Source organism: Vicia villosa, linkage group LG5, assembly GCF_029867415.1.
Source record: "Vicia villosa cultivar HV-30 ecotype Madison, WI linkage group LG5, Vvil1.0, whole genome shotgun sequence".
NCBI lineage: Eukaryota > Viridiplantae > Streptophyta > Magnoliopsida > Fabales > Fabaceae > Vicia > Vicia villosa.
The window spans coordinates 97,570,907-97,595,102 of NC_081184.1; the positions used below are offsets into that span (position 1 = coordinate 97,570,907).

The following is a 24,196-nucleotide window of genomic DNA, read 5'->3' on the forward strand; positions in this document are numbered from 1 at the left end:
CTTTGAATTTTGGAGGGATGACAACATCCGACACGAGTCCCAGATCATTGAAATCTAAGCCAGGTATTTTTTGTATTTCCATAGCTTTCATACGATCCTCCAACTGTTGGTATTTGTCATCATCCTGTTCGTCTCCAGAATGATCTTCTTCTTCATTTGAAGAGAGAGAGGGTTTAGCAGAACCCTGGTTGCTTTGATTATCTTCTTGTTCACCATCACCGACTATTTCAGGGATTGGTGGCTTTTTGATCTTTTTGACAGGGATCTTGATCTTCCTTCTCAGGTAACTCAAGCCTGCAGATTCTTTGGGCTTCTTCTTCTTCTTGAGTATCAGGGCTTTCAGCTCTTGTTGCCCCTTTGCCAGTTCCAGAATTGCCACTTGAACTTGGGCATTCTGTACTTCGAGATTCTTGATGCTTGCCTCAGATTCCATCTCTTCTGACTGAAATAAACAGCGAAGAGATGAGAAACCCGTCATGAGAACCTGTTATGAAATGTGTATGACTGGATGCCATGTATGCAATGTGTATGCAATGTACATGAATGCAATGTATGAAATGCAATGTATGAAATGCAATGTGTATGCAATGCATGTGAATGCATGTGTGCAATGTTTTCAAGGATCATAGAGTCTAGATTTGTTAAAGAAGCAACAAACGTTAGTTAATCAATTTATTCTTTTTCTTTGCCTCATTTGGGCTTACAAGACAGAAAATAAAATAAATGATCTTTCAGGTCTCCCGTGGGCGCTTTTTCTTTGTCCCCAGGAATGCGTTGATTCTTTGTTCTTCTTGAAGCTGTCTGGTGAGCTCGAATAGCCTTCTCTCATAGTCCTGACAGTGTTCTTTGAAGGTGTCTCTTTCCTCTTTGAGTTGAACCCAGGATTTTTGCAACTCTTCCAAGTCAGTTGGCATATCCGGGTGTAGAATAACTTGAGGTTCGTAACCTTCGACTTCTGATTCGATAGTCACAGGTAGAACAGCGGGATAGGGCATCATGAGTTTTTTAGCATGAGTACGCACCCATCTGAGGTAAAGTTCCATAGGAATAGAATTCCATTGCCCCAGAGTTTTGCTTTTTATTCTATAGACACTGTCCCAAGCCTGTATGAATCTTCGTCGGTGTCTGTGAGAATCATTCTCGTAATCAAACACAATGCCACGGATAATCATGTCATGAGGACCGTTGCTTCTTGCATATCCGAATTGGCGTAGAGCTAGAGAGGGATTGTAAGTGATACCTCCTTTAATGCCAAGGAGTGGCACATTAGGGTATTCTCCACAATGATCAATGATAGTAATGTCTCTTTGAGAGAAGTTGTTCCATCGGATATCTGAATGAGATAAAGACATGATTCTGTAAGACCATTGTGCTCTTTGTTCATTTCTCAGTACTGATCGGGGAAGATGACATGTAAACCACCTAGCCAGCAGTGGTATACAGCACATGAGAGTTCCTCGCTTCTTCGTGGTACGAGTGTGTAGAGAGTGTAGGATGTCTCCCAGCAATGTTGGTACCGGGTTGCGAATTAGGAAAAGGTTGATGATGTGTACACTTATGAACTGGTCGGAATTAGGGAACAAAACCAACCCATAGATCAAAAGAGCCATAACTTCTTCAAAAGCTGGATAACTTTTGTTTTCTAGCAGTAGTCGAGCCTTTTCCAGTAAGAATTTGGCAAGCAAACCCTCAACTCCACTCTTTGTTTCCCAATTGGATTTGATTTCTGACTTTTGCAGATGTAAAGCAGCAGCAATGACTTCAGGTTTTGGTTTTCTTTCTAAACCAGTGAAAGGTAATTGATCTCGGATTGGTAATCCAATTAATTCAGAGAATTCTTCCAAAGTGGGTACCAACTGGTAATCAGGAAATGTGAAGCAATGATGTTCAGGGTCGAAGAACTGGAACAGGACCCGTATCATGTCTTCTTCAAACTTTGAGGTAACCAAATGGAGTAGGTGACCATGCTTTTCAGTGAATTGAGCATTCCTGGGGAATTCTGCTACCAAGACTTTGAGTTCAGATGGCACCGTTGAGATATTGATTCGGATGTAATCTCTGGTGGCGGGAGCCATTACCTGCAAAAACAAAAGTAAACTCTTTGATCCTTGAAATGTGTAGTGAAAAATGATGTGTTTATGATGCAAACATGTGGCACACAAAAACAAATCAAACAATAGCCTTAGGTTTAAAGGCTTGCATGAGGTTGATAGGTGATACCCTCCCCTCTGAAGTTGAGTTGGTTGAAAACCTGTCCTAGAATAGTATTCGGGTTCTATGATCCTTGGAGACAACATCTCAATACGGCGCTCGGACGGCCGATCAAGAATATTCCTCGAGGATAACTAGCTTCGATCAATTTCAAAGCTAACCACTTAATAGGCCACAAGTCAAGTTCAACTAAAAGGTTCTAAGACAAATTAGTGTTAATGACACTTCGGAAGCCTAATATACTCCTTGATCGCTTTCAAGGGACATCAGTATAAACCAAAGTATCACACTAATGATGACTACCAGATCAACCGTATCGGTACATGCCGTACAGTTTCCTTGGTCTATTGTCATATACTTAAGGTATCTCGAGATTCGGGTTAGAATCTTTCACACAAGCAAAGTACCCAAGCAAACCTGTGAAAAGTAAAGCAATCAGATCAAACAATTTAAAACATCGAAATGATCTATACTCTAAAGGTAACCCCTTTTGAAAACATTTTGAATTTGTATTCCCCAGCAGAGTCGCCAGTTCTGTGGACCGTCCTTTCGGGCCATACCCCTCCGTGGGTGGGATACGTGAACTGACTCTTTTTTGTCGATCGGACGCTTTCGCGTCACTTTTGAAAAAGTTTACAGAGTCGCCACCGACCTTTTATTTTATCCAATGAAGGAAAGGTTTATAAAAGAAACAGAAAAAAGACCTTTGAGAGATTCTGGGTAAGGGGGTAGGTTATACAAAGGGAAGGTGTTAGCACCCTTTGTATCCATGGTTATCCATGGGCTCTTTAGTTTGCTTAGCTCATTTAACTTACTTTTCAATTGCTTCAGAATGCTTTACCTGTGTTTTTGAAATACCTTTGCAAATAGAATTTGTAATGATCCTTGTGCGGATATATACAAATGCTTGTTTATCTTTCGAAAGATGTTTTGAAAAGATCGTTAATTTTGTAATGATCCGTGTTTGGATGTATACAAAATATTGTCTTTTGGAAAATTCGTTTTAAAAAAAACAACAGTGTATGAGAATTTTGTTTGTTTTGATTTTGAGCAAGCAAACTAGGAGGTCTACCCTGAGTTAGGAGGTCTTTATCCTTGTTCCCTTTAAAAATCTATCCATTCGTCGGATATAAACAAAAGGTTCGATTTTGTACTCGAAACAGTAGAAATGTAACTTTGATTTTGAAAAGAGTGAAAAAGGGGTTACCCTAGGAGGTGCAAATGTGATTGTGATTGAATTCAGATATTTATCTTTGAAGTTAGTGATCTGACGGTTCAGTTTTATCTTTGACATACACGCAGTTTATATGGGTGCTGGAAATTAAAATGCGGAAATGTAAAGTGCAGAAAGTAAATCTACGCTATTACATCGATTGTGCGGGAAATGTAAACTAGCCTATTTACATGAATTTGACATCCTATACATTTACCTAGGAATTTTAAATTGCAAGAAATAAAAGGCATATTTTTGTATTTTTGTGATTTATTTTAAATATAATTAATGCATTATTAATTAATTTAAAATAAAGAAAAGATGGAAATATGATTAAACCTAGCAAATAAGTTTAAAAATATGTACAAAATGTTTGTTAATTGATTTTAGAACAAAACTAATTTTTTTGGAATTTTTGAAATTGTTTTTGGATTTTTTAAGTTAATTAAAACATAATTATATAAATAATTACACAAATAATTAAGACTTAATGATAAAATTATCCTAAATATGTACAAAATTAGTTTATGATATATAAACAATATTTAACACAAAGAACAATTTTTTTATGATTTTTTGACTAATTAAAATAATTAATAAGCAAATATATAAATATATACTAATTAATTATGTAAAATATTGAAATTATGAAGAAAAATAAAATATTTTTATTTCAGAAAATGATATATATTTTTAGAAGTCTAAAATATTTTTTGTGAATTTTTTTTGATTTTAAAACTATTTTTAAATAATTTTGCAATAAAAATAAAATAAAAATAGAAAATATGAAAGGATACTAATCCTGTGTGGTGAGGAGCTGAGGTTCCATGGTGTGCTGCATGTTGTGATGCGTTGGATTGAACTGGAAATTGAATCATGTGGTTCAGATTTCATGGCGCATGATATGATGGTAGGGAGCACACACTGAATTCAAGGAGAATTCAAATTCTCTGACTAGGGCCCACGCTGGTTGACCAGCGAATGAGAAACATGGAAAGGGCCACGCATGCAGTCAAAGGGTCAAAGCTGGAGCTGACGAACCACGCTTGGACGCGTGGTCGTCTTCAACCTCCAGAAGTGTAGTTTTTTGATTCAAATAGCGGGGGTTTTTAACCTCCCCTATTTGGACGATAAAAAATGCAGTTTTTGGCAACTTATGAACCTGCAAAAAACAAGCGTTAGCAATGAATGAAAGTGACCCAGATCCCCTTAAAATCACCTCCTGAACACGATGGTGGTATTAGTTTTGCAATTTGAGGCCTGTAGCCGTGGGTTCGAAGAGATTCAAGTATGAACACTCATATGCATGTGTTAATGGTATAAGGTTATTCTCACGTGGGAACTCTCATGTTAAAGCCCAGATCACTCATATAGGACCTTATAGACATGTTAGTATGGTTAGTTTACATGGAAATTAGTTGCAAGTAAGAAAATGAAAGTTAAGTGCATATGTACATGAAGAACATTATATGCTTTATACGACTCTCATGGGCCTGTGTTAAGAGTTCAATCTTACTCTATGATGTTTGAGAAGATGATTGGAAAGCTTTATTTGTATTGATAGTGATTAGAAAGTAGAATTTGAAAATTACAAAGTGTATGTATTTTTTGGAGAATTTTATGATAAAGATGGCTATGCTCTTGTTCTAATTCGTGTGTCTTCTTTTGTTGTGGATGTATGCTACTCCTTTTATAGCCCAAAGGCTGCTTGGAAGTGAAGCAAGAAGCTTTGTTGCCTTTGTTGAAAGTTTGGTTCTTTAATATTAAAAAACCTTGAATTTTTGACCAAGCCTTGACTCCATTCAATGCTCTTGCCTTGCTCTTCAATTCTTGCAGAAAAATCAAAGATTCTTGGTGGTGAGTCATGCTTGGAGATCAAGCTACCATTATCCATGCATTTTCCTTTTAATTTTAATCTTAAAATAAGATAAAATCATGCAAAAAATGGACAATAAATGTATGGGCTTAATCTTGGTCGTGGGAGGCCCATAGTAACATGGCAAAGATGTTTGGACCATAAAAACTTGGCATCTTTTGGAAAAAAAACATTTTTGAGCAATGTTGATTTCATGCATTTTCCCAAAATTTAGCCAACTTCAACAAGGTGTAGATCCTTCAATTTTTGTCATATGAAGGAGATCTTGCACTTTTTGGAAACCTCAAAGAGTCCTCTAACCAATGTCTTTGGTCTCATGTCAAAATGATTTTTGGTTCTCGTTGTGTGTCCTTTTGAAAAAAGTGTCTTTTTGTTGACTTTGAAAATGACCTGTAATGTCTTTGGCCATATTTTTCAAATGGTGAATGCAATGACCATGGGATCAATTGCATTTGAAAGATAATTGAATTTCCTTCAAAATGAGCTTTGGTTGGCATTTTTTGGATGAAGGATGAGAGAGTTATGATCAGTCAAAGTTGAGTTGACTTTTCAGGCAAAAACCCTAATTTTGAATCTTAGGGTTTTGTTGATTTTTGATCTTTCCTTGATGAATTGTGATCATCCAATGATCAAATGTTGAATCCTTTGACAAAATATGGACTTTGACAAAAAATTTCATTTTTGACTGTCAGTTGACTTTTTTGGTCAAACGGGTCGTCTGTTGACTGTTTGAGCTGCTGACGGTGCGTCTGAGTGAATTGAAGTTTGAAAATTTGTATGATGGTACTTTGAGATGTATGGATGTATATGAAATCCATTTGAGCTCCCAAAACTTGTTGCTCCTGTTAAAACAAGAAAAAACCCTGATTAGGGACTGTCTGTATAGGAGGCAGTTAAGCGTACCTGATTTTTGTGCAGTGCTGAGTTTCTGCTAATCGCGTGATATTCAGAAGACTTCTAACACAAAAATCTTGGAAATTTGAATTGTGAATGATTGATTTGATTGATTGTACAAATCACTGAGAATTGTACTGTCTGCAGTCTGGCTGTCAACTGACTGTTCGTGTACTGAAGCAGCAGTTAAAGTGAAAAATCAACTGTCAAAGTTAATTTTCTTTTTTGTTGTTATTTTTGTTTTTGTTTGGTGTAAAGCATGAAAATTTATTTACATGACTTGTTAGAAAACAGAAACATAATAAATAACTGATATTTACGGTATGCGGGCAAAATTACCGATAATAACCTGAAAATTGTTAAATGCACAGAAATAGAAATATTTGACTGGCAGAAACACACAAAATATTATCTTAGTAATTAAGCAATATTATGACAAATAGTACAACATTTAATACTGACAGTATAAATATTACATACTATTGAACAGTACGATGAATAGACGGTACGTTTAAGAAAATAAGAAACACGGCAAACTTTAAAAATGACGGTTGATGAACCATGCTATGATCAATAACATGTAGAGGATTGGGAATGCAACCATTGCAGGTCCACACTTCTCAGGACTGTGTAGGCAGAAGAAAGTCATGATCACCGTAGCAATGGTGATGACTGTAAGAAACAGTGTCTCTATCCATTTTGCCATTCTTGCTAGGAAAGAAGAAAGAAAATGGATGATGAAGTAGAAATTTGAAAGATGATTTAGAATTTGATGTGAGATTTGTGGGAAGAATGAGAGGTATTTATAGAATGGAAAGATGATAGAGACGTTGGGGAATGATGTGATTCCGTACAAAAGGAAATTTGAGTGGTAGTGAGATTTGAAAGAAAGTGTAAGGTATTGTTGGGAAAAGAGAGATGGATAGAATAAAGTTGAGATTTGAATTTGAAAGGATAGATTTGAAAAGATTTTGAAAATAATGGAATATAGCACAAAAGTTAGTGGGAAAACAAAAACAATTGTTACCAGTACAGTGTGAGTTTCCTGCTTTTGCGCCTGCAAAAAGATTTAACCCTGCATGAACTGTGTTAGTACTATTTATCTGTAAAATAAATAAATAGTATTTGTGAAGTAAAGAACAGTATTTGGCGTTTGCGTAAGAATAAATTCCACTGTAAGCCAAGTTACTGTGTAAGAAAAATTCTGAAAACCAAGTTCTTCATATGTCAGGATATTTTGAAAAAATCCATGTTTATATGAGACTCTTAATTTTCATATTGAAACTTTCCTGAAAAAAGAAGTGGGCAAATTTTGGGGTATAACAGAAGGACACCTTCGTTAGCATACGTCGATTGGCCTCTCGATGGCCATGAGATCTAGTGACTGTCTTGAACGGTCACTCTATGCTGCTCCTACGCACTCCCTAGCCCGTAGGGATTTTCCTTTTACATCTTTGTATTTTTACAACCACGTGTCCTTCCCACAAAGGACATCCGCATTAACGCATGTCGATTGGACTCTCGATGGCCATGAGATCCAGTGACTGTCTAGAATGGTCATCCCGTGCTTATTCCCGTATACCCCTAACTTGTAGGGTTTGGATTTCCGTTTATACATCTTACATCCCTAGCCTGTAGGGATTTCTTTTCACCCGATATCGTCCTTAGATAGGATGCGTTCCACATAGAGAACCTTCCCACGAGGGACAGCTTCGTAAGTACACGTCGAACGACCTCTTGAAGGTCATGAGACTTGGTGACAGTCTTGAACGGTCATCGGCTGCTACTTCCCACGCACTTCCTAATCTATTCCTATTAACGCGTCATAATATCTAGCTCACAAATATTTCATTAGAGTCTAATGTCATCCCTAAACCCGCATAGGCTATCCTTAGGATTATATCTATCGCACGTCCGCATTGCATTACATACAAGGAGTCATAATATACAAATAATAAAGGAGTCTTTTGCATACGCACGCATTCGCATTTTCAGGCATCCATACATTTACATTCACATTTGCATTTCCATCTTCACCCGCATCCATACTCACCGTGCTAGCCGGTTTCCTGAAACTCACAAAAAAAAAAAGGATCATAAACTATGGAAAAGGGATGTCTTTCACCATGCCAGACGCATGCCCACGCCTTGTCGTAACAGGATTGTGAATGCAACAAAGGTTATTATCGAGCAAGGATTAGTTCAACAACGAAGTTCCCTCATAGATACACTCAAGGGGTATCTAGTCATAAGGGGGTTCATCTACGAACATAGCAAACTTACAAGGACGCTCTACGGTAACCTGGGGGCAAGGATTAATCCAACTGGGGCAATACCCTGAACAAAAATGCGTGACTACGATGGAGGGAATGCGACATATGCTAACTCCATACCAAGGGGCAAAAAGGCCATAGGTTTTTCTATCAATCCACAAACTTTGAAGGCTGCAAATGGTGTGGTGCTATCCTTAGAAAAAAAGGCAAAAGAGGTTCAGTCAAAGGAAACTCATGAAGTTCCGATACGACGAAAACCCACCGCTTACAATTATTTCCGACAGGTTTGACGTGCCCAAGGAGAATTAGAGATTACCCTTTTACTTCTACAAGTCTAGGAACTAAGGAGTAAAGCAAGGTCAACGGACTCACAAAAGAGATTGCCCTTAGGATTAATAGGTTTATCTTTCTAGTTGTAATTCCTACGATCACAAAATGCTATCTGATATAAAATGTTGTACCTTTCGAATAGTAATTCAATAAAATAATCATGCATGTTTTGAAATCAATTCTTTCGCTCCGCTTTTGCATTACTACGACTTTCCATTTCAAATGATCTTTCACATCATCACTCCCAATCATTAACAAACTTGAGGGAGAATGACGAATACAAATAACTAAGTCCAGCTAAGTATATGCTTTCAAGGTAAGACCGAACCGACGATGTACAGGAATTGTTTCAAATCCCTAAACAGTGGAGGTATAAGGATGTTAATCCCTCGTCACCCCCTCGAGCCAGGAGTTAGAGTTTGCTTCTACTTTTCAAATAAACCTTGATTTTAACCAGGGGTAGGGTAGATTTCAATTAATTCAATGGTGTATTTTGGTTGTCAAGAGAATCAGTTAATCCAAGCAAGGATTCAAGCAAAGGTTCAAGCATATCTTCTTCCTCGCGTTCATCCGAGATTGAGGAAGCAATGGAGATAACATTCACAACATCTTCTTCCTCATTACATCATTCAAGATTGAGGAAGTGTCAAAGGTGAAGCTTACAAATCAAAATCAATATGGCAGTCACAACATTCAATATCCAAGAATCAAATCTCAAAAGGAGCTTTCAAAAGAAAAACGCCCGCTAAGTCAAAATGGAGAATTTCAGAAAAAAACAAAGATGACTTAGGCAAAAATTAGGGCATCCCGATGGATAAAACTCAAAGGAATTGGTTCATGCAAAAATAAGGGATAAAAACAAAGCAAAAGCAAAACACAAAGTACAATATTGTGACTACTAAATCATCGAAGCTTCTCATCTATGCTTAGATCTTTACAACACTTTTACCATCAATGCTTGGATCTCTACTAAGGCTTCTGCCCAACATTAAAACTGAAACGATTCTCTTACAAACAAAGCATATCCATTGGATTAGGCGAACTTTAGGATCTGGAGAACATCAAGGAGAAAGGGATGGGTTAAATAAAATTTTGAGCCTTATATCCATTGTTTTTTAAAAAAACTTGAATCAGGCCAAGATACAACATTCAAAAGTCCTAATTGAGGCAAGGTCAACTACGAAAGCATATGAAGCAGGATTTGTTATACTGAATCCTAAAGTTTGTTAAAACTATTTCTAATCACTACGCTTCTTCAAGCATTCATTTTTAATCATTCAGTCTTAATTCATAACGGACCTCGATTTTCAAAACTTGCATTGAAGTTACTTCCCAAAGGGTACAACACCATCTACGAATATACACTTAGCATAAAGGTGATCATTTCTGATAAAGACTCTTGAATGGGGAAACCACGTCCAGAGGGTTTTCCTAAACGGGGGCATACAACCAAACATCCTATTAACTAGGGGCATTCTTCCTAAGGTTCAATTGACTTGGGTCACATCTCGAAGCAATCTCAATCAGGGGCATGTCAAGCATGGGATAAATTCAAAAGGGATAGAAAACTATGGATAACCCTCCATATCTGGCAAGTCAGGGGCACACCCTTCAATCTAAACGTCGAAGCATATGACAAGGCTATTTCCTGGGGCACTTCCCTCATAAGCATCTTTTTCCACGAAAATACGGGGGCAATGGATATCAAATCCGTAAGACGTACAACAAAAAATGTGTCTTCATACTTTGCAACCTCGAATCAATCTCTCTTCTAACTATGATCTTAAAAAAAAAAAACAGGTATTGGGAAATCGTGCTAGCATCCAACAACCTTACAACATTAGCAAACTATATCCGCTTGGTCATCAACAACCTATCATTGAGGCATCATGCAAATACATAAATCATGCATTACATACACCCTCTTAGGCAGTCTTCTTTAAGACAAATCCTACGATCCTTTCCAGGAACCTTTTCAAGTAGTCTTTTCTAAGGCGTTCATCATCCTTTCTAGGAACCTCTTCAGGCAGTCTTATTTAAGATAAACCATCGTCATTCCCACGCCTTTTCAGGTAGTCTTCTGTAAAACATTTTCATTCTAAATAGTCTTCTCTAAGACAATCATCGTCATTTCCAAAAACCTTTTTAGGTAATCTTCTGCAAGACATTCCTTGTCTAAGTACCTTTTGAGGTAGTCTTCTTCAAGACGTTCTTATTCTAAGTACCTTTTCATGTAGTCTTGTTCAAGACATTTCTTCTCTAAGTACCTTTTGAGGTAGTCTTCTTCAAGACATTCTTATTCTAAGTACCTTTTCAGGTAGTCTTCTTCAAGACATTCTTTTTCTAATTACATCTTCAGGTAGTCTTCTTCGATACATTCTTGTTCAAAGTACCTTTTCAGGTAGTCTTCTTTAAAACAATTTGGCATCCTTTTCAGGAATCTCTTCAGGTACTCTTCTTTAAGACATTCTACGAACCTTCCTAGGTAGTCTTCTCTAAGACATCCATTATAATTTCCAAGAACCTTTTGGGTAGTCTTTTAAGACATTTTTTTAGCCTTCTCAGTTAGTCTGCCTTAAGACATTCCTCATCCTTTGTTGAAAACCTTTCTAGGTAGTCTTCTGTTCACATCCATTCTAGAAACCTTTTTTAGGTAGTCTTATAAAAGACATTGTTTCATTCTACTCATTACATCAATCAACATATGCATGAGCATAAGCCTTATCACATATATCAAAACATCCAAGTCATCATAAATCATTAATCATGTCGCTTCACTCCAACATCAAACCATGCATATTGTCTGGTACATTCATATACTATAAAAGCCCAATTTTCATTTGCAAATCTAAATCCTTGCAAAGTCCAGTTCTCGTCTTGGAAAACCATCGAATCCAATTGGTAGTCAGTTCCCGTCTGGCTGTTACATCATAACCCAGTTCCCACCTGGTAGCCAGTCCCCGACTGCCCGTTACCTCAAAATCCAAATCCTATTTCAAATCCCATTCCAATTCCACACTAATTTCCCAACTCCTATTTTCCAAATCCTATTTCAAATCCTATTCCAATCCTATCTCAATCCTATTCCAAACCCTTTTAGATCCCGTTTCCATTTCAATTCCAATTTCAAACCAAATCGTAACCATCGCGTTACGTCTTATCACGGCAGTGATAATGGCACCTTCAATTTCAATCCAAATTGTAACCTTCGCGTTACGTCTTATCACAGCAGTGATAATGGCACCTTCAATTTCAAACCAAATCGTAACCCTCGTGTTACGTCTTATCACGGTAGTGATAATGGCACCTTCAATTTCAAACCAAATTGTAACCTTCGCGTTACGTCTTATCACGACAGTGATAATGGCACCTTCAATTTCAAACTAAATCGTAACCTTCGCGTTACGTCTTATCACGACAGTGATAATGGCACCTTCAATTTCAAACCAAATCGTAACCTTCGCGTTACGTCTTATCACGGTAGTGATAATGGCACCTTCAATTTCAAACCAAATCGTATCCTTCGCGTTACGTCTTATCACGGCAGTGATAATGGCACCTTCAATTTCAATCCAAATCGTAACCTTCGCGTTACATCTTATCACGGCAGTGATAATGGCACCTTCAATTTCAATCCAAATCGTAACCATCGCGTTACGTCTTATCACGGCAGTGATATGGCACCGAGCTCTTTGGCAATAGCCAAAACTCATTTCAATTTCAATTTCAATTTCAATTCCAACCCAAATCGTAACCTTCGTGTTACGTCTTATCACGTTAGTTTTTAGCTATGATATGGCACCGAGTTCTTTGGTACATCAGTACCAAAGCTCATTTCTATTTCAACTTCAATTTCAATCCCAATCATCACTTATTGCGGTAGTCCTCGAGCAACAATAAGTTATGGTTTATCACGTTAGCCCCTCGGCGGTGATCTTCTTCAATAACAAACAAGGTTCTATTTTTCTTTTTCAAAGTTACTTCAACTAACATGCTGACAATCATGCATCATTTAATTAACATACCTCATTCATATATAATGCATATACATACATTACTCTCATTTATTTTTGAGAAGCTCATTGCATCATACATCGCATGCATCATACCATTGCATAAAATTCAGGTTGCCTTTTTAGGCCGTGCTACGATCAAAACACAGTGGTTCCTTCCAAAGAAAGCATTTGCTTCACGCTCTGAAAAATGGTATTTACCTTGGGTGGCATCTTTAAGCCCATCTCCCATGGAATTTCTTCCCAACAAAGGCAAATTTCAGGGCATTTCAGTGTTCAATCTTCTTCTACCTTTAGATTACGATAGGCAGATGTGCCTATCCGACTCTCCAGGTTTAAGAAGATTGAACAGGAGCAGCTGTCATACCCCAAAATTTGCCCGATCAAATCTACGTCTGTTAAATCATCAAGGGTTAGAATTAAGAGCCATGGGGTTTGACATTCTTGTTGTCAAACCCGCCCTATTATAAAATATCCTGAGAACAAAAGGGGTGCGATTAACAGGTGTTTTGGAATCCAAACCTGGGGCCCAATTATTACAAGAGTTTCATCATTTATTAATATTATTTCTCTTTCACTAACATTTGTTTTTATTAATTTTATTATTACTAATTATTAGTATTAATATTATTAACTTTACTAATTAACTGTTGTTAATATTATTAGTAGAATTATCATTAGGGATTATTAGTGTTATTATTAGGATTAGTATTAATTTAAATATTAGTTTTATTAGGATTTATTTTTAGCCTTTTATAATTTATTAGATTAATTGGGCATTAGGCCCATTAGGAATAAAGAAAAACCTAATCTAAACATTATAAATAGGGTGTTTTTTTTGTCAATGAAGAGGGGAGACCCCTTATTTTGCGGATCCTCACAGTCTTGTACATAAGACATAAAATTTGTCACAGGGGGAGGGTCAAACTTTCACACAATATTATATACTTTTCACATAAAAAAGAAGACTTTTTTTGTTTGTTTGGCTATTCTTATCTCATGTGTGTATGTTCATATCATCACATGATATGTGAAGAAATCGTGACATCATCACAACGAGTTTCAACACAAATTCAACGCCTCAGCTCCGCTGGCGCTCCCCTGAACGACAACCACCGCTCCGCCGTGAGAGATTCTGCCGCCGCACAGCCCCACACACCGCCTAAACCGATCAACTCCAACCTACTGTTACCGATCCGCTTCCATAGTCACCGCCATCTCCAAAACGCATCATCGCATCAAGATTTCAATGAACCTGCAAGTGAATTGATTAACAATTTTCAACGGCACAAATCCATTTCAGATTACAACAGCAATGGCGGAGGGGAGGCCGAAGGAAGCAGAGAGGATTCTGCATCAAAAACACATCAACAGTCACCACGATTTGCTTTAACAAGATTCGTGTCCGTTTTCACCGTTTAATCAAGACTAATATGCCCAGCGAGTTCGTGGCACCCAAATTGGTGGGTCTGGACATTTTGCTTTTGTTTTTCCGACGAAAATTGGAGGTTGCCGAAGGTGATTTACCGGAGAAGAGGAACAGTACCATCACCGGCGGTGGTTGGAATCTGTTAGTGAAAACGCGCTCTAATATTTAATGTTAGAAATTGGTTTATTATTGACTAACATGTGCAGTTCGGTTGGCAAGAGGTATGGAAACGTAACCACCAGGACACAGGTTCAACCCCTGCGTGCAACACTTTTTTTCTGCATTTTCCAGCTTAACAAACTTGCAGATCCTGTACAATCCCCCAACGCAAGACCACCATACACCCGCGATCACCACCACTGGATGCACATGAGGACTGATCCAATGACTCACGGCGTGGAGACACACCATGAACACTCAATAGCCCACCGCACAGAATTGTAGTCAGGTTCTATGTAATTTTTTGTTTCTATTTATTCATTTACTTAATTGTTATTAAATTTAAATTGTTATTTAATTTAGTGAATTTATTTTAATTTAGATTAGTATAATATAATTAGGATTAGGGGTTTAGCATTATTTTCCCGATTATATCTCCCGATTATTCGACTATTCAAATATTATTAACTTAATTAAATTTAATATTATAAATCACAACAACCCTATAAATCCTTATTAGATATTAGGATTTGCCCAATCCCACCGGCCATTTGGCCAAGGATATTAGGATTTAATTTATTATTCGTTCCGACTAAATCTATTAGTAGCAATGGTTAATAATCGATTAATTTAATTAATCAAATCCTATAAATTAAAACAATTATATTTTGCTAAATGGTTTTAACCAAATCTATTGGTTACGATGATTAGCAATTTCCCTCTATCAAATTTGTTATTATTCGTAATCAAATCCATTGATTATGAGGAATAACGATGAAATTAAATAACTAAAATACACACATTTGCTATTCGTGATAATCGAATCTATCGATTATAGTGGTTAGCAATCCTCCCTTTAATCCGTTGGTCATGGTAATCAAACCTATTGATTATTGCAACTAATGGTAACAAATTAAAAATGTACGCCCAAAACCTCTAAAAAACACTAAACCACAATACTACGGATTTTTTATCCTGGGCAGCTCAAAATGCCTTCTCAGATCAAATTCAAACTACGATAGGCCATTCAAAAAGCCTTCAAACCATCTCAAATCAAATTTCTAATTCTAAGGCATACAATCCTGTGCCCGAACTACGTAGACTCTGATCCTCCATAAGGAGGTACGTAGGCACTTGGCAACAAGGCGAGTCTCCCCCTCCCAAAAATCTCAATTTTCCCCCTGTTTAATTCTTTAGCTATAAAACCTTAACATTTAGCCATAAAATTTGACCCTTAGATTCAAAGCCAATAGGAAAGGGTTGAGGGTGCCTAACACCTTCCCTCGACCTGAATATAGTATCTTACCCTGATCTCTAAACTGCGTAGGGTTTCCTATTCGCCCTTCAGAATAGGTGGCGACTCTAAATCTTTAATTTTAGGGCAGGTTGCTACACAAACCTATGACGAGAAGCCTGTCAGTCACGCCAACGCCTTTCATGAGTCCAAAGTTCATAATTAGAAATCCCATGTCATGACATGAAGGCTGTTATGCATGATGAGGTATAGTTCCAGAATTTTTTGCATTTTAAGTTGTTGTTTCATTCCACTGTTCCATGTTTTTCCCACAATTCTACACGATTTATGAAGCCTTTGAAGTGCGAAATATACTATAAATAGGTCCACAATTCATTGTGAAGCCATCCAAGCATATTTGCACTATATTTATTTTAAAACACAACATTAAAATTCTACACTTTCGAGTTTTATTCAATTTATAATTGTTCAATTAATAATTTTGTTATTTCTACTATTGTATGTGGATCAAAGTCTCTCTTCGGAGCATATTTAATTTCAGAGTCAATTTCAATTATTTTCAGGTTCAATTCTTTACTGTTTTTTATCATGAATTTCATTAAACATATGTTTTATTTACTTTAATTACAACCATCTATGAGTTATAAACTATCAATCACCAACCATAAGTTTTATATATATATATATATATATATATATATATATATATATATATATATATATATATATATATATATATATATATATATATATATATATATTATAAATGTACAAAGAAATATAGGAAACTAGAAGCATTTAAGCAAAAATAAAAGGTTTTGTTAAGAAAAAGAGAGAGAGAATAAATTGATAAAATGATGAAATTATTTTTTCCTCAATGATGAAAGCAATAGGAAATGCACAGTCCAAGATAATAATGTTACTTCTTATTAAAATTAAAATTACCAAAAAAATAGACATTCATAAATAAAACCATAAAAGTTTTATGATTAATTTGAAATAAAAATAATTTCAAAATATTTTATGAAATGAAAGAAAAAATAAAAAAATAAAAAAAGAATCAGCTAAAAAAAGTAAAATATTTGTTTTTTGAAAGAAAAGAGAATGTAAAATAAATTATAACATTGCAAATGAATAAATAAATTAGTAAAATTTAAATTTTTTTAGGATATTTTATAAAAAGAAAGAAAATATATAAAAAATAAAAGAATATTAGATTCAATTAATAAAAGTTAAATATTATGTTTTTTTACGAAAATATATTGTACAATTAAGAATAATATTTCAAATGAGTAAATAAATTAGCAAATTTTATATATTTTTAGAATATCTTATGAAAAGAAAGAAAAAATATATAAAAAATATAAAATAAAAATAGAATCAATAAAAAAAAATATTTTTTTCTCTGAATGAATATAGACTGTAATATAAGTATAATATCTCAAATGAATAAATTAATTAATAAAATTATGAGTTAAATGAGAAAATAAAGAAACCAAATTATTCAAGTAAATTTATTTTGCAATTATTCCAAAAAAGTTAAAGAAAAAAAAAGAAAATGTTCAATTACTTCTCTTTGAAAAAATTTCTTCAATTAAGTATTGTTTATGTCTAAATAAATAATCCTGGATTTTTACAAATGAGTAACTAAGAAATTCAACTCCATTCATTGTTTTCTAACTTGAAACGAGGAGGTTTTATCTCATCGTATATTTTGCCTTATCATCAAAGATGGCGAAATTTGTAAGTGATAAGGTAAGAAATCACATACCTGATGATCTTGCTTTCTCCATTCTATCAAAACTTCCTTTAAAATCTTTGAAGCGGTTTGGATGTGTAAACAAAACATGGTTAGTTTTGTTTGAAAACCCTAATTTTATGATCGACTTTTGTAGTAATTTCGTATCCATTCCTCACTCTTATTACAAAGATACATCTTTCCTCCTTCATCAAATTTTTTATAATCACGAGCATAATTACATTAGTTTCTCTTTGCATTCACTTTTTGGTGAAAGGTTTAAGAATAAAGTTAAATTAGACTTTCCAAATCTATTTCGACAAGAGGATCTTGGCTTTTATGTATTGGTTTCTGGTAGTGTAAATGGAATTCTATGTCTTTATGATCGAGACACAATTGTATTGTGGAATCAAACTACCAAAGAATTCAAAGTCATTCCTCCCAGCCCTGCCGAGTCTCTACCACCTTATGAAGCTATTATTAAGTATATTCATGGATTTGGTTACGACCCTTTTAGTGACGACTATAAGATTATTAGGAATGTAGGTTTTGTTCCAATAACAGATGATGATGATGATGATGTTCTTCCATCTGATGTGCAGTGGGAAGATGTGTGTGAGAACTATGATACCTTTTGGGAGGTATATAGCATAGTATGTAACTCTTGGAGGAAAGTTGATCTCGTCCTTCCTACTTGTTGTTGGGAAGGCGGCAACTGTAATGGTAATCTACTATACTTGGATGGAATGTGTCATTGGCTCTCTAACTCTTACGGAGATAACAAAGATAACAATGAAGAGTACTTGGTGTCATTTAACTTGACCAATGAGGTTTGTCTTACCACACTCATGCCCACACTCACGCCTTTAGACATAGATCCCAATGAAACATGCAATTGGGTGCAGCGTGCGCTGGTGTTGTTAAATGGATCCATTGCTTCGATTTTATGGTATACAACTACTTTTCACATATCAATTTTAGGCAAATCGGGTGTGAAGGAATCTTGGACTAAAATCTTTGTTGTTGGACCCTTGTCCGATGACATTAGGTATCCTATTGGAGCAGGAAAGAATGGTGATATATTCTTCGCAAAGAAAGATGGAAGAGAACCAATCTACTTTGATTTATGTACCCAAATGATTGAGGAACTTGATGGTGTTAAAGGAGCGCATAATTCTAAAATAATAATTTATAAAGAAAGTCTTGTTTCTATTGGAGGAAAAAATCTTTAGTTAACTTACTTTTTTTCACATAAGAGATAAGAGATAAATTTATGATTGTGTTTAGTAGGCTAATTTTACTTTCAATGATTAAAAGTGAGTTGTCAATCCTTGGTATCAAAATTATGATTACGAAGTGTATGAAAAATTAAGAAACCAGAATTATGTTATATTGAAAGCTTAGTATGTGTCTATTTTAAAACTGGTTTTATTTTTATTTTAGACACAAATATATGATATAGTTATCTATGTCAATAACATGTTGTTATTAGTTATTTTGCAGACCCAACCTTGAATCTAAGGAAGTTTGTTGGCAGAAATAACATTGCCTTTACTAAAACAGATTGTCGTAGGCAACATTGTGTTTACTTTGTTGTTTTGCTTTGTTCTTCCAAATATGACTATAATATATCATTTCTTATGATTCTTATTTAAAATCCATGACATAACTACTATGTGCATCATTGAAATCCTTATCTTAATGAACATGTATAAGAAAACCATTACATTATAATCAAATATAATTTTCTTAAACTTTTTAAGGGTTGAATTGATTTCTTAAACGGGTAGTTCTTCTTTCATGATAGTATATCACTTTTTGATCTCATATAAATCATAGTATCCATGTCATAGAGGCTTTTGTAATTGTAAATCAGTGTTTCTTAACTGCTCTAATCTATTTCACCCGTACGAAAGAAGGTGCATTACACCAGGAACTAATGAATGATTACTAACTTGTTCCTCGAGTTACTTTATTTAGTTAGCAAGTAGTTTAGGTAGTTATAATATCATGTATGTATCTTATCATAACTACCATGTTCCCCATGCCTTGTATATATACCTCTTGTATCATCTCTCACAGTCTAATGAAGATCATATTTTGTTCATAGCATGGTATCAGGAGCTTTCTCATGGAGAGAATTTCTGTTTTTCATTCATCTTCTTCCACACGCATCTTGAGTGATTTCTTTCTTTCTTCCTCAAGATTCGTGTTCTTTGCTGCATCTTCATTGTTTTCTTTAGTTTCTCCTTGAAACTTTGTGCTTTCTTCTTTGTTCTATCATAGTTTCTCTCTTAAACTGTGTTTTTCGATCCTAACACCACATTCCACTATGCCAAACAAGCACATAGACAACGCTATTTTTGGTCTTTAGCAGCGGTTTAAAGCGCTGCCTAAATCAGCGTTGCTATAAGTAAAGGTAGCGCTTAAGATTAATTCAAAAGTGATGCTATATGTCCCTTTTGGGCAGCTTTTTTAATTTAAAAGCGCTGCTATATGTCCACTTTAGACAATGCTTTTGCATTAGACAGCGGTTTTGGTCAGTACCCCTTTAGCAGCGCTTTTGCATTAGACAACACTTTTGGTCATCTTTTAGGCATCACTTTAGACAACGCTTTCCCACTTTAGGCAGCGCTTTTCTCACTTTAGGCAGCACTTTTTCCACTTCAGACAGTGCTTTTCTCTTTAGGCGCTGTCTAATGTGCACGACATTTTTCAAATATAATACTTATTTTCACTTATAGAAAGCGCTGCCAATTTATACAATAAATTTTCACCATATTTTTCACCAGGTTTTCACCGCATTTTGCACCAGGGATTATGAAATTCATACATTTTGAAATGGACTTGAATTTCTACCCTGAAATTATGTAATTGGGGATTATGGCTTTATTTATGAAATTAATGAATTTTGAAATTGAATGGAATTAACTGTTGGAAATCCACCAAAACCTATGACGAATTTCTATCAATCTTGATGAACAAGATTGTTACCACCACACGATAACAATGAAAATAAGAAAGAAAATTTAAAGAAGAAAAGAGATTAGGGTTTCTGAAGAGTAACTCTCTGCCCACAAACTGTGGAAAACTTTGTTATTCACTTGCAACTGCAAATTCTATGAAAACAATTCAATTGAGTTTATTACAAAATAATGAGGGTTACTCCCTATTTATAGATTTAGGTTAGCTTTCTCCCTAAGGCAAAACCCAAAACTATAAAAGCCCAAAATACCTATTTTAGAACTAAATCAAATCTAATCTATTTTAAATCTATATTAAATCTATCTAGATCTAAAATAAATTTGTGTGTAACAAACTATTCCCACACAAAGAAATCTTTTCGACACTACCTTGTCTCTGTCGAGAAACCTGCTTCGACATAAGGAATTACTTTCAACATTAACTAGAAATTATGTAATTGTGGATTAGGGTTTGGATTTAATAAGATTCATACATTGAAGATTTGCATTTTCATTGAATTGTAAGATAGTTACATAAGATTCGTTCAATTGAATCTTCAGTGTTGGACTTGAATTATCAGTTTAGATTTTGATGTTGTGGTATTAAACTGTTAGCATTTGAATTAAAATGTGGAATTAGATTTTTATATTATTCTAATTTAGTTTGTGTGCTATTTTGAACTATCATGATCATTTATATTCACCGTTCCCGCAGTTAAGTAATGAATGTAATATCTCCACTCCATCCAATGTAAGGAAGGTTGTTCTATGGGGTTCGTATGAGAGAAAGGAAACAAATGGCTAGCAATTGACGCCAATTTGAATGGGTAAAATAAATCAAAGTTATTGAATGTTATTGACAAGCCCAAGTGTTTTCTCTACGTGGGATATAAGGGCTCATCATAAGATATACCTGCCTTTAAATTTGATATAAGCTCTAGTATATTAACTTCTATATAATGATATCATTGATAATACTCTGTATTTATGATAAGTAACATTAACACTAGAGTTACAAGTCAATATTCAATGTTCAATTTCGCTTAACTTATTAAACAAGTCCAAATGTTTGAGAAATTATGATTTTTCAAATGATATGATAAACGTGTAACTTGTAATGAACGATGTCATAGATATTCTTATACTTTTGAATTCCAATTTACAGGCATGTTGTTACATTAAAACTGGTTGCATTGAATTGGAAGATAGTTAAATAAGATTCGTTCAATTGAATCGTTAGTGTTTGACTTGAATTATGAGTTGATATTTGATGTTGTGGTATTGAATTGTTAGCATTTGAACTTAAATATCAAATTATATTTTTATATTATTCTAATTTAGTTTGTGTGCAGTTTTGAATTATTCTGACCATTTATCTTCACATTTCACGCAGTTACATAATGGATGCAATATCTCTACTCTATCCCATGAAAGGAAGGCTATTGTATCATATTTTTATGAGAGAAAGGAAACAAATGGCTAAGAGTTGACGCCAGTTTGAATGGGTAAAGTAAATCAGATTTATTGAATGTTATTGACAAGCCTAAGTGCTTTCTCTACATGGGATGCAAGGACTCAACATAAGATATAACTGCATGTAAATGTGATATAAGCTTTGGTACCTTAACTTCTACAGAATGATATCATAGATAATACTCTGTATTTGTGATTAATGACATTAAGTCTATAGTTACAAGTCAATATTCAGTGTTCAATGTAGCTTAACTAAATTCACCGCCATCGTGATTTTCTTCTTCTTCCCTTGATCGATAAACCAGACTCTTAATGAATGTAAATGTTATAATTGGATTAATAGTGGTAATCACCGCAAACTCCGTAGGCATATACCAAATAGACTTTGTTTTTCCTAAGGTGCTTATCAAATAATTTTGCCTTGACACAACTAGATTAAGATTCTGTAAAGTCAAATGAAAATGTTATTAGATCAACATTTTACACTAATATGAATTTTTCTAAAACTCAAATCATATAAATATTACCTCTTAGTCAACGCAACCATATGGAATTAGAGACTTTAGTGCCTTTCTATCCCCAAATGCATTATAGACATTTACAATATATCAACACTACCATCTTCTCCATACTTAAATCCTTGAAACTCCCCTAGCTCCGTTGCCTTCTCCATAAGTCTTGTCAATCCCTCCATTACTATAACAAATAAAAAGGGAGATAATGGATCCCCTTGTCGTAATGGTATAGAATTCATATTAGTAATGGTATAGAAAAGGATTAATAAGTAAAAATGTCAAACAATCCTTTTGAAGAATCTATTACTAAAAACTTAATACATACACCCCACACAATTAATAGGAAGGTTTTGAAACCATTTTGTGATGTATAAATGTAACAAAAACATTATAAATTTAAAAGCAACTGGTTCATTCTTGATTAATCAGACAAGTTTTTTTGGAGAAATTTGTCATAGAAATTTAACCTAATGATTTTTTAAGAAAGTTTTCATATAAAAGATTGAAAATCACCATAGAATCACACGCACGTAGATGTTTGGTGACTGGTTCCTTATGTAACAATAACGTGTTACCGATTCAATTACTTATATTAACAAGTTATTTGAAGTAACTTTACATGAACATGATGGAAACAGAAGTATAAAATTAAAAAAAAAAATTATTACCTTAATGATATCACAATAATCTCAGATTTTTGAAGTCCTTTTTGTAAGTCTTCGAGTACTGCTCCGTGAGTTCAATAGAATGAGTTGAAGTGTTTGTAGTCCTTTTACTCCTATTATCAGTGGTTGCATTCCATGAAGCCTTGCTGCGTGCTGTGCGTCTGTTTTCGTTAGCTGCTGGAGAAGTTTGTTCCATTTTGATTGATTGTGTTTGATTGATGGGGTATGATGATAATTCAAATAGCACGAGAGTTGTGAAGTTGTAAGTTTTTTAAAGAGTGCATGCTTAGTTTATAAAGGATTACGAAACAAGTTGTATTATAGGTAATGATGATTATGCTTAAAAAATAACGTTTAGGATACCGATAGACAATATTACTAGTCATTTCAGATTTTACCTGCTCAATGTACCTGGAAAAAAACTTTTAGGGAACATTAAAAGTTGTAAAGCCCTATTTTGGTTCACATTATTTAGCAGATTTAGTGTCATAAAGTGTTTAAAAAGTTTAAATTAGTAAGTTTCTTTTTAAAAAATCTTCTGTTACTATATTTTATGAACTATTAAGTTAAATAAAAAATTTAGTACTTTGTTGCCTTGAATGGGTTGTGTATATTACTTTTACTGAATGATGAGGCCCAATATATCCATTAAAAAATGAATATACTAAATGGCAATAGGTTTTGGAGCTATCTTTTTCATAATTTAGAAATTGGAAAATGAGCACCCAAGAGAGAGGAAAAGCTCCCATTATCACCATTTTATCTTGCAACAAGTTTGTTTTATTCCCCGAAGAACATGTTATGTTCTTCCCATTACACACATTTGTTTGCATGTGTTTCGTCCTCTAACATTTATGCATGTTTTTTGAAATCTTAATTTGTGTATTCTCTTATTGTAGTTCTTCTTCAGATACAGAGGGGCAAAAAGAAGAGATCCATCACACTTTGGATTGTATGATATCCGACGTAGAGTAAGGGAACAATGTCCCCGAAAACAGTGACACATAATATGGCATTGGAGAATCTTCAGGTGAGAGTGAAAATGACTTCTCTGAGTCTGATGATAATGATGGTCTTGTGCCTTTCTATTGGCAGAAAACTATTACCTCTGCTTCTAAGGCAAAAAAAGTTTTGGTATAATAACATTTTTATTTTGACATTATATGTTACATTTCCAGCATTTTCCCAT

General features: G+C 34.6%; 1 protein-coding gene across 1 annotated transcript; it reads left to right on the forward strand.

The window, feature by feature from the left end:
- The first annotated feature begins 17,384 nt into the window (after positions 1-17,384).
- On the forward strand, positions 17,385-18,623 carry LOC131605050 (putative F-box protein At1g32420). Its single transcript, XM_058877449.1, has one exon. The coding sequence runs from the start codon at positions 17,385-17,387 to the stop codon at positions 18,621-18,623; it is 1,239 nt and encodes a 412-aa protein (XP_058733432.1).
- The last annotated feature ends 5,573 nt before the right edge of the window (positions 18,624-24,196 follow it).

Excerpts from the sequence above, each read along its gene's own strand:
- LOC131605050 (XM_058877449.1), top strand. The coding sequence starts at position 17,385 with ATGGCGAAATTTGTAAGTGATAAGGTAAGAAATCACATACCTGATGAT.